Consider the following 15,838-nt stretch of genomic DNA (forward strand, 5'->3'; position numbering starts at 1 on the left):
CAAACATCATCCAAGGAAATCAACAATGACATAGAAAGAGATCCCAATCATATCATGCAACTTATCCCATTCCAAATGTGAGGAAGATATCAATGGAATTGAAGGCAGCAACTCAGGAAAAATTTTAGTAGTTCATGGGTAATTGCTTTGAGTATTGCAAGACTTCTTTCCATTTGATTTCTATGTATATTCTTCTGTATCATCAAGCTAACATTTATGACAAGCAAGAATATGTTATTTGTACTTAGTCTAGCAATAAATCATGTACTTCTCCATCTCTACTTAATTTTTCGTTGATTTCTCGCACGTTATGAAAGTTTGCTATTAACCGATCATGAAAGTAGGTATTCGCCCAGAATTTAGACATAGTGGAATATGAGGGAGTTAAAAAGGTAAATATTGTCATGTGAAATTAATAGTTGTACTTCGTGATTTTAGGAAAAGAGATGAGTTTTGGGCTGCTGGGTTTGGAGGAAAAGAATGCGATAGAAATGAAAAAAGATGCCAAAAGTATCAACAGTTCATACCAATTATTAGGAAACACAAAACTAAGGAAAATGCCTTAAGAGGAAAAGGCGTTAGAGGAAGAAAAAAAGGGGTTGACATCTCAAGTTTATATCTCCAATTTTTACATTAGAAATTTTTTCTCTTCTTAAAATTTCTCCCTTCTAATTTATGATTTTTATTCAAGTTCACATATGTTGATTTACGTGAGTTGTGTCATATTAAACTCGAAATATTTATTACACATTCTTTTTGTCAAAAGTTTTTAAATAGAATGTCTACTGAATCTCGAAGAGCCCATGTGACAACTGTTTTTTCCTTATTTTGTTTTGGTCAAAAGAAAAGATACATTAAATAGGAAGAAACAAGCACAAAAGAAAATGGTAAAAATGTTAAGGAAAAAAGATGAAACTCTGTTTTCCAAAATATCAAATTTCAAAAGTTAATAAGACATATATTTTACCGGATGGAGTGATTTTTAAATTATGAAAGGAGGATCAAAATACCTATGTGCAAACAATTTTTGATTCGACATCCCAAAATGTGTATTGGGATTCAAGTACCACAGTTAACGCATTAAATTTTTATTTCAGTTTTTTCTTTTTTTGGAACATGTTTATATTGTAGGCAATAAATTTGCGTCCAGAAAATAAAATCAAGACCGAAAAGTATTGGAACAATCGTAGTATTTGATTTCAAATAGTTTGAGTGTTACAATCTCTATGGTTCCTCTGATTCTACTTTTTCAATATAAATTCAAGGGCCTTTGAGCTTGATCTTGAATTTGAATTTGATTTATCCGTCACGAACACTTTGATTGTTACCACGAATTGTATCACGAACAAGTAGCCTTGATCTTGAACGCCTTGTATTTAATTTGACTTCGTTCTTGATCTTGAATACTTGAAATTTGTGTTGAAGTGCTTGAATGCTTGAACACTTGCAATTTGCAGAGAATTGTGGCCTTTGATGCACGAGCTCCCTTGTCTCTTCTTGTTATAACTTCTGGTGTTTTTTCTGAGTTATGAAAACCCCAATATATAGTTGTGGGAGGGAAGAGTTATGATAAGAACAAACTCTTTCCGACCAATCAGATTGAAGAGTGACAAAGCCGCATTTGATTGGCCAGAACATGTCACTTGCACATGTGGCGTGATTTCATTGGCCTTTTTAATGTGACTTGGCATGCCTTGTCATTTTGACACGTGGCATGATGCTATTGGCTCTTCCGTTTGACTTGGCGCGCCACGTCATTTGACACGTGGCACCAAATTGAGCCTCTAGGAAGATGACATATTGGGCTTAATGAAGTGAGTTCATCATTTGTAACCCAATTAAATTAGACTTATATAATTAATCCAATTACATTAGCCCAAAAGATTTATTTGAACTAATATCTTGAATTTAAAATATAGTCCACATTATTTTATGGATTTAATTTTAATAAAATTTATATGCCTACAAATGCCCCCTACTTCAAGACTTGTCGGGTTTACACTCGTTGAATCTGAAAGGCAAGGCTTGTAGTAAACATCAAATGGTCATACATGCTCTTGCGTCAAATTGCAATATTAGTTGCCTGTCAAAACTTTAAAGTTGCCTAGCTTAGTTAATTCCAAAATCGTTCCTCTCTTCCTTTCCTTTTGAACACTTTGAACATTTTCTTAAGTTACCAGTGATTCAACCTTTGGGTTAAAGAGATTGATTATATACGTAATGAATTCCACAATAATATAACTTGCTACAAAAGCATGACATCTATGTTCCTTCTGACATGGCCCACTTGAGTCAAATAAGTACTTTTTAAAAAAAAAATTAAATTGGTTGTCTTTATTCATCATAATCAAAAGGAAGTACAAAGAGTTGAGGGTGATGTTTTAAATCAAACAATTACCCTGGTCTAAACTGAAAGGAAGCCTCTACTATCCTTGTGACAAAAGAGATGCAGCATTACATAAGGGGGTGGATACTTAGACCTTACATACAAGTAGACAAAAAGTATCCATCCTATAAAAGGACATTCTTATAAAAACTCCTACAACTACAATCAGCAACATGCTTCAAGGGGGCTCGAAGGGAATCTCTGCTATTCTTTTATCAGCAATTCGAATTGTAGGTAATTTCCACCTATCCATGTTCATAATACCTCTTACTTGTGTTGGTAAATCAACAAACGACAAGAACACTTGAGTTTGTAATGAATCATGGCTCAAAGATGCCAGTTTATCAGCAACTTGATTGCTTTCCCTGAAACAATGATTCAGATTAAGAAATTTATGTCCCCTCAATCTTCTAAGCTCATTAACTTGATATGCTACTCTCCATGGTGTGCAATTGCTTCCATTAACCCAATCCACCAAGAGTTTGGAATTACTTTCTGCCAAGATATTGTTGAAACCACTCTTAATACACCACTTGATGCCAAATAACAAGAACATTGCTTCTGCCCAGTTACTAGTTCCAGGACCTAAGTTTAGTATGTACGCATAGATCAAACACCCCATACTGTCTCTTACTACTACTCCTCCCCCACAATAGCCATTCCTACAACTTCCATCGGAATTAAGCTTAACAACAGTTCGGGGGGATTGTTCCGCTTGGTTATGATAGTCTTCTTGAAATAGACAGTTGTATGGAATAATTGAGAGATGTTGTTCCATTTCGGCTTGATTCTGAACATATGGAATTGAGTATTCACCGCCTGAGAGATGCAGAAATAGATAATAGATATGGCCTTCCTCACATTAATTCTCTCGGAACCATATTTGACTCCACACATGGCTTTCCAAATTTCCCATGTTGTGACGATAGGTAAACAGTTCAATAGAAGAGCTTCAACTGGGTTATGAGCTTTAAGCCTCCACCAATTTAACAATAGTTTCCAAAAGGACACTCCTATATAGGGAATACCTCTAGGGCCACATATAATTCTCCATACTTCTTGAGCATAAGCTCCAGAACAAAAGAGGTGATCTATTGTTTCAAGGTCAGGAATTCTACAACAACAACAACTAGAATAAATAGAGAACTCCATCCTGAGAATTCTTGCACCAGATGGGATTTTATCCCTCAAGGCCCTCCAAACAATAAAACTCATTTTGAATGGCACTTGTTTCTGCCAAGTCTTTGAATCAATCCGTGAATTTTGCTTTTTCCTTCTAAATAAGTGCACAGCTGAAGCCACAGAGAAGGTACCTTTCTCATCAACAGTCCAAACTGAGACACACGGTTCAGCAGGTCTCAGTTTGAGCTTCATAGAGTCAATGGTTTCCATTATATATTCAGGCATTAGGCTATCCCAGCCTCCCCACCACCATTGATCATTCACTAGTACTTCAGAGAGTTTAATGTTCACAGGCTTGCTTCCTTCTGGTAGAAAATTGCATAGTGGACCAAGATTGGTCCAGTTATCAAACCAAAAGGCAATGTCCCTTTTCCCAACCTTCCATAATATGTGCATATCCACCTTACTTTTAATATTACACATAGCATTCCAGGAATTGGACAGCCCAGAATACCATTTTTTGATCAGAGGATGTGATCTCTGCAGTACTTACTCATAAGAAACTTCTTCCATAGTGAATAGTCGGTCCTTAAATTCTATCACTGCTTTGTTGTGAAAGAATTACATGTATCTTGTAATTTTCTGAAATTAACTCTTCCCTCACTGTATGGGAAGCATAAACTATCCCAGGAAGCCCAGTGAAATGTTCTCTTCTCATCTGAACCTCCCCAAAAGAGTCTGGCAAACATCCTTTCTATCTGATGTAAGACTCCCTTGTGAGGTTGTATGACCGCTAGGAGATGAATTAGCAAATAAAGCAAGACATGTCTGATCAATAAAGCTCTACCACCCGTGGACAAAAGTTTGGCATGCCATCCTGATATCCTTTGCAATATTTTGGTGATCAAGTTAGAGAAAATAACTATCTTTTTCCTCCCAACATATAGGGGTAGCCAAGGTACTTGATAGGTAGTTCCTTGGTTCCATTCTTATGATATCTATTACCCTTTGAATTAAATCTGCAGTTGCATTAGGAGCCAATATGATACAAGACTTCTATTTATTCACTAACTAACCCGAAACTTTCTCGTATACTGATAGTGCCTTCATAAGCATATCCAAGGATTTCTTGCACCCAATAGAAAAGAGAATAACATCATCAACATATGCAAGGTGATTAATTATAGGACCCTTCTTATTCATGTAGAATCCAGTGAATTCTCTATGAATAGATACATCATGTAATTTTCTGGAAAGAAATTCAACACATAGGACAAAAAGGGAAGGGGGAATGTGGTCTCCTTCCCTAAGTCCTCTTTCAGACTTGAAGAATCCTTGTCTATTACCATTGACAAGTAGAGAATACCAATTACTAAAGACATGCCTAAAGATCATGTCAATTCATATTTCATTAAACCCCAATCTTCTCATCAAAACACATAAAAAAGGTCTAGAAACTCTATCATAAGCTGTAGCCATATCCAATTTCAACACAACATTGCCATATTTATTGGGCTTCGCAATATCTTGAATGATTTCCTGAGCAAGTAGAATATTTTCAGTTATAGACCTAACTTTAACAAAACCACTTTGGTTCCCACTAATAAGATTAGGTAGTAGCTTTGACAATCTAGAATTGAGAAGTTTAGCAAAAATCTTGCTCACAACATTACACAAGCTAATAGGTCTTATATCATTAAAATGCCGGTGAGAGGATACTTTGGGCAACATAATTATACAAGTGTGAGTGAGCCACTTGGGTAGAATATCCCCACAAAAGAAAGAATTTAAGGCCAAGACTAAGGTTGGCGCATCAAAGTCCCAGGCCACCTGGAAAAACTTAGCAGTAAATTCATCGGGCCCAGGTGCACTGTTAGGATCCATTGAGAATACACGCGTCTTTACCTCCTCCATAGAAGGAATAACAATTAGCTCATTGTTTATATCTTCAGTGATCATGGGTTCAATGGCATCCAGATCAGAGAAGTCATTATGATCAGGTTTCTCTCAAAACATTCCCTGGAAGTACCTAATTGCAGCTTTAGATACCCCCTTGGTCCCTTCTACCCATTGGTGATGTTCATCCTGAATTTTGTTGATTCTCAATATCCTTCTCCTATCTTTAATGACACTATGAAAATAGGCCGAATTAGTATCTCCATCTGTAAACCACTTCACTCTGGCCTTTTGCCTAAGGATAAAGTCTTGGAGTTTGAGGTACCTCATGTAATCAACTCTAGTTTTGTTAAGATTGGTTCTGTTAGCCCCATCGTTATCAGAAATCATCAGATTCTCTAACCTGATCAACTCTATTTCCAACTTTTTGGATTCCTCATAAATATCTCCAAAGGCTTCTTTGGACTATGTACTAAGCTTAAAAGCTATCAACTTCAGTTTTTGATGAAGATTCCACATAGCATTGCGTGAATATTCAACTTCCCAAATATTTTTAATGACCTCTAGGAAGTCTTTATGTTCAGTCCATATGTTGAGGAACTTAAAGTACCTCACAAATAGTTCATATGGAGCGCTAAATTGAGCAAGTAAGGGAGTATGATCATAGCAGGCACTAGCCAAGTGGTTAACGATGGTCCTACCATATAAGTCAAACCATTCAGCATTAAATACCATTCTATCCAATCTATTCCAAATAGTATTATGTTCTCCCCTATTACTACACCAAGTGAACTTATTTCCCACAAAGCCTGTATCTTGCATGGCTCAATCAATTAAGCATTGTAGGAAGTCAAAGCTCTTGTCAATTCTCTAGGTGCTACCTCCTAGTTTCTCTTCAGAGTCAGTGATGTTTGGCATATTTCGATATGTGTTGATGTTACTTTACCCATATTTTAACTACTTCTTGATGTTATTTGATCTTTAAAATTCCCAACATGGTTTAATTATTGGTTTTATGACTAATTAAGTTATGTGTGACGATTTAAGGTATTTGGAGTGCAAAATATAAAGAAAGGGTGGTCTAGCCAGAGGAAGAAGGGTTGGATGCGTCGCATCCAACCTAGAAAAACTACATCTTTCGTGCACCCTTAGCAGTGAAGTCAGCCCATAGCGTCCGCCATAGCATCCGAGACTGGGAAGTAGAAGAGAATGGTGGATGCGTCGCGTCCACCCTCACATGCAAAGTTAAAAAATGGAGGAACAAAGGGTGGATGCGAAGCATCCACCCTAGCATGCGAAGCTGAGAAGTGGAGGACGAGGTGGATGCGACGCATCCACCCTAGCATCAATCCCTGAAGCTGATTTGGATTAGAAATAGGAGAACTTTGGCCCACGACTTTGGTACGCAATATATAAGCCAAAAACGCCTCTTTTAGGTCATCTAACATATTGGGAAGGGGGAAAAAAGCCACGACAAAGCTGTGGAGGCCGGAATTCATCAAGTTCCATCTTTCTCCCACCAAACTTAGTAATTTTTATGTTTCTTTATATGATTTGTTGTTTGGCTACCATGTCTATATGGAGCTAAACTTCACGTTCTAGGGTTGTGGTTCTTTCATGACTATTGTTATTCGGATATTGATTTTGACTTCTTGATTTATCATATTAGTTTATTTATTCAATCTTGCGCTTAATTATTTAATTGCTTGATCACCAATTGAATACTATCTACGAATCTAGAATTGAACTCGAAAGTGGGAATTCTATATTGCATATAGGATTGAGTAGGGCAAGTTCTTGAACTCGGGCATCGGGGAACGGATTCGTAGTTAGGATAGACATATACCTAATTACCTTGCTTGGTTGATTTACAGGAATTATAAATGCGTTCTTGTTGATTCTAACTCCATAGACATATAGGCGTTAGGTTAGCTTGAATAGGCGAGTAAGAACTCGACAGATTCTTATGAGCATTAACCCTGTCAACCAATAAGCTAGATAAATTAGTCGGTCAATTCAATTGAAGAATACAATAGGATTGTTAGATAGCCCATAACCCTAGATCGTTTTCATTACATTGATATCATTAAAATCTGTTCTTTCTCTGTTCAAAGTTTATTATTTATATTTTTCTTATTTAATTAGTTTAGAATAAAATACTTTTAGATTTAATTCTTGTTTAGATAATTGGGATAGTCTAATTTAGTTAATAGTTAATCATAAGTCCTCGTGGGTTCGACATCCGACTTTTAGTCACTTTATTACTTGACGATCGCGTATACTTGCGTGAGTGTGTTTGCTCGCAACAAGTTTTTGGCGCCGTTGCCGGGGACTTAGAAATTTGCTATTTTTCTAGATTAGACATTTTTTTTATCTATTCATGTTTTTTTTATTATTTTATTTTAGTTAGTATTTTTTATTTATTTTAGCATGGCATCTTGGAATAAAAATTATTCGAATGATGGTTATTCTTATTTTGATAATCCTTGTCCATATTGTGGAGGACCCCACTGGTGGAAAAATTATTAGAATGTTCCCAGGAGCGAGTTGTGCGCACAATCTCAATCCTTTGAGTGGAATATTTGTAATATGTGTGGTGGTCAAGATGGCCATTGGGATGGTTGTCCTAATTTTGTTCATCCTTCTCTGAGCCCTTATTATGATCTTTCTAATGATATTTCTGAGTTTGATAGGGGCAATGAAGTGCAGGATATGGAGCCTGATGCATATATTAGGGATATTCTGAGGCAAGTAGCAGAGCAACAGGATGAACTCAAAAAAGATATGAAAAGAATGAGGGCAGCAATCACAAGAATGAAGGCCAATATGGAAGAATTGAATGAAGAGAGCGAGTACCAGCAAGAGAAAATTTTTGAAAAAGAGGAGATTTTGAGCCAAACTTGGCTGGCAGAACAGGCTGAAAAGTTAGAAATATATGAAGCTCAACATGAGGAACTTACTGATGGGATGAGACACTTTATAGAGGGAAGATCTAAATTGGGATAAGGGATCTATAAATTTGTCACTACTATTCACGACTTGCAAGATAAATTAAATGCAAAGGTTGTTGCGTCTATCGCCCAACAAAATAGTAATGAGTTGTCAGAAGCTGAAAAGGAGCTTATACGCCAAATTGAGGAGCTAAAAGTGGAGAGCCAATCATTCGAGCATATTTCTGTTGATGATGCCCATGTTAAGAAAAGTACACTAGAGCCATGCGAGGTAGCAGATAATGTTATATTTGAAGACTCTAATGTGTGCACATATGAGGATATAAATAGTAATACAATTCTAAAGTTGGGGCGTGTTGGTCCTCATTCTAAATATTTTTCGACATTGTATTTGGATGATGACATGGAAATCGAGTCATCTAAGCCTTTGGAGGAGTCAATGGAAGAGGAACATGATGCCTATATTTTTGAATTTGTCATGCCAAAAAGCAAAAAATACATTCCTCATCTAAAGGTCGAGAAGTGTAGAGTGAAAAATTTATTACTTGGCCTGGTTATCTTTGTAGCTCCACCACTGGAGCATAGCCGCAAACTGTATGCCATGTTAGGGGCTCAATTCATAAGTTCGAGGTGGAGGCAAAAAGTGATTCACGTCGTGCCGCTACGTTAAATCAGGCGCTTGTTGGGAGGCAACCCAGCGTTACTGCTTTCTTTTATTTTTGTTTACTTTTTATTTTATTTTATTTTTATTATTTTGTAGTATTTATTTTTGTTTTGTAGGATTATGAGCATAGGAAGCAAAGCCATTAGAAGAGTGCAAAAGCGAGCTAGATGGTGAGAACTAAGTGTGGGGTGCCCACACAAAGGACGATGCCTGGGGGAAGTCTGAGTACCTCGTGAGCCGCTATTGCTTCGGCCTTTGGCCTACCAGGGAGTCTCGTTTACCCTTTTATTAGTTATAATGTGCATTGAGGACATTGCAAAATTTTAAGTGTGGGGTGAAGAGATCGTTTGGATGAGTTTCTGTGCTATTTTAGCTTAGTTGTAGTACTCATTCTTAAGTGTAGTAGCTTTTATGGAAAAAAAAAAAAGAAAAAAAGAAATTTAAAAAAAAACGAAAAAGTAGAAAAATTGGACTTTTCCCGACGATTGATCTCCTAGACAGTTTTCTTGAGGGAATAAAGTCTAAACAAAAATTCAAAATATGTCTTTTAGCTTTCTTTAGGTAGTAATAATCCCCTGTGGTTTTTCTTTGTGCCTCGGTTCTTTTCCATGGGATGTAGTTTGAACCGGGTAGTTTTTTTCTTTCCGAGTAGATTAGGAATTTAGGGAATAAAAGGAGCAAGAATGATGAACCTAGGCGCCCTTGACTTGTTTGATAGTAACATATTTATACTTTCGCATGTGTAGTATCTTCTGTATGATTTGAATTTATTGATGATGCCTTGTTAAATTGGATAGCATATTTTGTGGCGCCTATGTCTCGTTTACATGACTTATGTTCACCTTGTGTTTAATACTTAATATCTCGTGGCTCCGTGAATACTTGCATTGCTTGAGAGTCGGAATGTGATCGTCCTTAGTGAGTCATGTGCCATGTGTGGTGAGGTTTTTTGTGTTGTCCATGTATTGTACTTGTGTCTAGAACTTGCCCGGTATGTGAGTTGAAGCGAAATTTTAGGTGATGCTCGGTTTGAAAAATGATTTTAGGATTTCTTTGATCTTTTTGAGCTTATTGCTTATCACAAATAAAATCTATCCCTAGTTAACCCTTTTGAGCCTGTAGACCTTTTATTTGGTACCCACATTACAAGCCTATACCCTTTTTATTCTTAATTGACATTGTTTTGATCCTTTTACCTCTTAAAGCACTTTAATTGTTAGATGAGCGCTAAAAGAAGTAAGAAGGGACTAAGTGTGGGGTGACTTTTGAGTGGAGCCAATGAAAGAAAGAAGGGTGCACTTATTTTGTAAAATAATACACCACTAGCGGAAATTGAAAGAAAAAAAAAAGAGAAAAATCTGGAAAAAAAAAAGAAAAATATAAATGAATAAATTGTTATCTTGTTCTTGCTAGTGGGTATGAACTAAAGTAGTGCTTAAAGAAAAAGGGACTGTTTTGGGGGTGATATTGTTTGTGAAATTGAAGTGGGGTTGAAGAAAAAAATGCTTAAAGTAATTTTGTGATGTATTAAAGTGCTTAGGAGGGTGAGTCACTATTCCTTAAATATATCCTACCCGTCCCTTAGCCCACATTACAACCATGAAAAAGTCCTAATTGATTTTAGATCGAGCGAGCTTACATTAGTAGAGATTTACATTAAGGGCAAGCCTATGGTACTAATTTCATGCATGTGACTTCTTTGTGAGAGTGAGCGATTTTCTTTGATATATGTGAGTCATTAAAATATATTTGATCATGAGATTCGAATGTGTGGATTGAACTCGCTCTCTTGTTCTTGTTGTGAGGGCACATGGTTTCACGAGGGATAGGTAACGTTATTAGACTTCTCTATGATGTTGGGTGTTCAAGCCATGAGTGCATAGTGACATTGAGTCGGTTTTTGAGGTTAGGATTGTTGTGAGCATGTTGTCTTTGTTCGAATATTTTTAAAGAATGGCATAAGTAAAGGGAAGGGTATGTGATGCATAGCCTAGAGCCTAATTGTTGCAAATAACCACGGTCATAGGTGCAGTGTGCTTTGAATGATAAGAGCTTAATTTTGTTTCGTCTACTATAGGATGGTTTGTTCGAGGACGAACAAAGGTTTAAGTGTGGGGTAGTGATGTTTGGCATATTTCGATATGTGTTGATGTTACTTTACCCATGTTTTAACCACTTCTTGATGTTATTTGATCTTTAAAATTTCCAACATGGTTTAATTATTGGTTTTATGACTAATTAAGTTATGTGTGACGATTTAATGTGTTTGGAGTACAAAATATGAAGAAAAGGTGGTCTAGCCAGAGGAAGAAGGGTTGGATGCGTCTCATCCAACCTAGAAAAACTACATCTTTCGTGCACCCTTAGCAGTGAAGTCAGCCCATAGCGTCCGCCATAGCATCCGAGACTGGGAAGTAGAAGAGAAGGGTGGATGCGTCGCGTCCACCCTCACATGCAAAGTTAAGAAATGGAGGAACAAAGGGTGAATGCGAAGCATCTACCCTAGCATGCGAAGCTGAGAAGTGGAGGACGAGGTGGATGCGACGCATCCACCCTAGCATCAATCCCTGAAGCTGATTTGGATTAGAAATAGGAGAACTTTGGCCCACGACTTTGGTACGCAATATATAAGCCAAAAACGCCTCTTTTAGGTCATCTAACATATTGGGAAGGGGGAAAAAAGCCACGACAAAGCTGTGGAGGCCGGAATTCATCAAGTTCCATCTTTCTCCCACCAAACTTAGTAATTTTTATGTTTCTTTATATGATTTGTTGTTTGGCTACCATGTCTATATAGAGCTAAACTTCACGTTCTAGGGTTGTGGTTCTTTCATGACTATTGTTATTCGGATATTGATTTTGACTTCTTGATTTATCATATTAGTTTATTTATTCAATCTTGCGCTTAATTATTTAATTGCTTGATCACCAATTGAATACTATCTACGAATCTAGAATTGAACTCGAAAGTGGGAATTCTATATTGCATATAAGATTGAGTAGGGCAAGTTCTTGAACTCGGGTATCGGGGAACGGATTCGTAGTTAGGATAGACATATACCTAATTGCCTTGCTTGGTTGATTTACAGGAATTATTAATGCGTTCTTGTTGATTCTAACTCCATAGACATATAGGCGTTAGGTAAGCTTGAATATGCGAGTAAGAACTCGACAGATTCTTATGAGCATTAACCCTGTCAACCAATAAGCTAGATAAATTAGTCGGTCAATTCAATTGAAGAATACAATAGGATTGTTAGATAGCCCATAACCCTAGATCGTTTTCATTACATTGATATCATTAAAATCTGCTCTTTCTCTGTTCAAAGTTTATTATTTATATTTTTCTTATTTAATTAGTTTAGAATAAAATATTTTTAGATTTAATTCTTGTTTAGATAATTGGGATAGTCTAATTTAGTTAATAGTTAATCATAAGTTCTCGTGGGTTCGACATCCGACTTTTAGTCACTTTATTACTTGACGACCGCGTATACTTGCGTGAGTGTGTTTGGTCGCAACAGTCAGCTATGACATTAAAATCCCCTATAATGGCCCACTGACCATTAATCGTACTGGATAAGTTAACTAGTTTACTCCAAATATCTCTCATTAGTGTTGTCCTACACTAAGCATAAACAACAGATATATGAAAGATATTGGAAGTGTTGATGTGTTACAATTTACAGGTTACTTGTTGTTCAGAATTTTCAATAATAGAAATATCAAAATCATTGGTCCAAAACAACCAAATCTTATTGTTGACATTAGCAAACATCCCTGCATGCTTAGATGTCTCATATATAGAGTCATCTGCTCATCTACGACAAAAGGTTCTTGTAAGCAAATAAAGGTGATAGTGTACTCTCTCTTAAGGGTTTTGAGTCTTTCAAAGGCACTCTGTGTTCTAACACTCCTTATATTCCATGTAAGCATATTAATCATTGGAAACAATTGGTGTCAGACCTATGTTCATATTGTTGGTAGACTCTTCCATCTCCATATTAGGCCACTCAGTAGAAACACTGATTAACCCCTTTGGTGATAGATTGATGTGATATGTGGTCTTTTGTTGATTGTGAGCTACTACCTTGGCTGACTTACCTCCAGAGCCTAACTTTTTCTTGACTAAATAAGGAAGCTGACCATCATACATTGATTCATTTTCAGTTGGTAACTGAGTTTCCTAAACCTTTTCCTCTGGATCTGATTCAAAATGAGAGTACTCATCAATGTCATTACCTTTATTCTGAGAGTTACTTTCCTGAGCAGTAGGTTCTAACTGAATCCTTTTACTCATCGCCTGAAGAGTTTAACCAGATTGAGTAGGATTAATAGCCCCTAAAGTCCCTGGCAATGTGTTGAAGACTTGTTTCCCTAGTATCTTCCTTTCCTGTATAGAAACTGTTATGTTTCTATCTCCAGGTGGTACTAAAGAACTTGGATCTTTTATAGTTACTTTTGGAGGTCTTCTAGGATCTGACACCTCCTGCGTAGCATCTTTCATGTTCCTTCCCACCTCAGGTGGATGTTTTCCTATTACATTAGCATGGAAAGCTTCATTTATTCCAGTTTTGGATTTAACTTTGTTCACCTCTCTTGTTTCTTTCTTCCATTTCCTCTCATATGAAGGTCCAGTTTTTACAAAGAAAGCATTTACTTTTGGCCTATTAATTTTCTCAGATTTGGGTCTCACAGAGGTGGCCATCACCCTCTATTCAACTGGGGTTTTCATTTCCACTTTTATAACATTCATAGTTTGGTCATTCACTTGAATAATGTCCTTGGATACATTAGTAGTAATGTTTGTAACTTTGAGGACTCCTTTTGTTGTAGTTGACTAATATTTCACCTGCTTAGTATTGTTTAGTATAGTGGTTGTCACAACTTGTGGAACTTTGTTGGTGTTTTTTCCTTTCTTACCTCTACCATTAACCACAATTTTCCAATCCTCTTCTTCTTCAAAAAATTTTACCTCCATAGTTGAAGACCCCTGAGCCTTTTTAGTTGTGTTGCTTTCTTTGTTGTCATCCACTTGCATTTCATTAGCAGCATTATTTTGAACCTCATTAGTTGTGCTCTCATTTTCTTTGGGTCCTTCGCGTTCATTCCTCCTAGTACCCTTTTGCTCTTGCCTTAGCTCATGGTGTAATATTCTACATTTCACTTCACTGTGTCCTTGCATTTTACAATGATTGCAATACTCTAGAATAGTCTCATATTCCATTTTTTGAATAATAGTTTCCATTTGATCCTTCTCATTCTTAATATTAATTTGCACCTCATGAAGCAGGGTTCTAGTGATATCAATTTCATCTTTGATTTTAGCGGTTGTAGGCCTCGTTTTTGAGTGTGTGACTCTATCTATGACGATTGGAAAGCCAATTGGTTTCACAATTCGACAAAGTGCATCCCATTCAAAATATTGCCATCTCAAATTAGGAAGGTTGACCTATACCAGAGCCAGAGTAGTTTCAAGTTCTGGTTTGAAATCACTGGTCCATTTTATTAATTTCACCTGCATGTCACAAATTGTAAGAAAGTTTCTAGATTTAACGTTTCTATGGTCTTCTTCGAGGTCAAAATCAATAAGTACTAAGATCTCTTAAGAACACGTACATAGGAACATCTAAATGGAGCATAAAACTTTAGTCACTTTTAACAAGTACACCAATAGTATGTCTGAATTCTCCAGATAGATTTGCCACGTAGCAGTAAAAGATTTCCATCCTTCAAATGGATATAGCCTTTTATCAATAGACCAATTGTAATAACTTCACAAAGATTTTTGTCACGACTCAATTTTACCTATAAGTCATGATGGCGCACAACGTCACAGTTAGGCCAGCCAACTAGTGAATTAAACATATATTTATTCCTTTAAAAATTATCCGAGTAATTAAACTCTTCTTACTTAAAAGATTTAAGAAAATATGAACGGTTCTGATTAAATAAAAATCGAGAAAAATAATTAAATCCACAATTCTACTAGTGTATGTGCCAAGACCTGGTGTCATAAGTATATGAGTTTCTAGTAGATTGTACAAAAATTCTAAATGTTGTCTGAAATAAAATAGGCAGAATACAAATTCAAGAAGAGGCACTAGTTGCTGTAGAGCGACACAGAAAGACAGCTCACCACTAGACCTCGGGGTAACGTGGATGCGCTCCGGTAGGACCACCTAAAACTCCTGTCTCAGATCCTGCACAAAAAGTGCAGCAAGTGTAGCATGAGTACGTAAACAACGTGTACCCAGTAAGTATCAAGTCTAATCTCGAAGAAGTAGTGACGAGAGGTCGACTTTTACACTCATTATGGGTCAATAATATTAAAGATAGAATTGTTCAAATAAACATGATTTATGTGAATAACAATAATTTTCTTAACAAGCAGAAATAGAAAATTCTTTCAAATTCAATAATTTCCAGTAATCAATTATTTTCACAAGCTGCAATAAAATGTCAAGGCATCGTGTAATTATTATTATTAAGTACGATTTATGCCAAGGTCGTTCGGCCCGGTCTAGAGTGTCGTGTACACTGCCGAGGGACGTGCGACACGATCCATAGATGCATCTATGTTGCCGAGGCGTTTGGCCCGTTCCACAAGAAAGGAGGACATTTTCTTATGAACATCCGGAATAAGAAGTTATTATAAGGCTAACACATAAGGATGTACAATTTCTATTAACTGTCAAGTAATTTGCACAAAAATTCAAGTATATGAAATTTCGGTCCTTTACTATTTCCTCTAACAATTTGAAATATAATTCCAGTACTTTAATTAATAAAGGATGCAATCATTACAAGTAATTCATG

The 15,838-nt window shown here is 36.5% G+C and overlaps 1 protein-coding gene across 1 annotated transcript; it reads right to left on the reverse strand.

Moving 5' to 3' along the window:
* Positions 1-2,564: 2,564 nt before the first annotated feature.
* On the reverse strand, positions 2,565-4,903 carry LOC142167092 (uncharacterized). The gene is made up of 4 exons (XM_075227248.1): positions 4,585-4,903; positions 4,134-4,246; positions 3,415-4,048; positions 2,565-3,205 (listed from the first exon to the last, which is right to left on the reverse strand). Exons 1-4 carry the CDS (start codon positions 4,901-4,903, stop codon positions 2,565-2,567), a joined length of 1,707 nt encoding a protein of 568 aa, XP_075083349.1.
* Between the last annotated feature and the right edge of the window lie 10,935 nt (positions 4,904-15,838).

The sequence above is a fragment of the Nicotiana tabacum genome, chromosome 12, assembly GCF_000715075.1.
Source record: "Nicotiana tabacum cultivar K326 chromosome 12, ASM71507v2, whole genome shotgun sequence".
Lineage (NCBI taxonomy): Eukaryota > Viridiplantae > Streptophyta > Magnoliopsida > Solanales > Solanaceae > Nicotiana > Nicotiana tabacum.

What these genes read in the sequence shown, in the direction of transcription:
- LOC142167092 (XM_075227248.1), bottom strand. Translation starts at nt 4,903, where the DNA reads ATGATCTTTAGGCATGTCTTTAGTAATTGGTATTCTCTACTTGTCAAT. An exon ending in AGTATACGAGAAAGTTTCGG is followed by an intron (nt 4,247 to 4,584) that starts GTTAGTTAGTGA and finishes GATGTTTGCCAG; the next exon opens with ACTCTTTTGGGGAGGTTCAG. An exon ending in CAGAAAATTACAAGATACAT is followed by an intron (nt 4,049 to 4,133) that starts GTAATTCTTTCA and finishes TAAGTACTGCAG; the next exon opens with AGATCACATCCTCTGATCAA.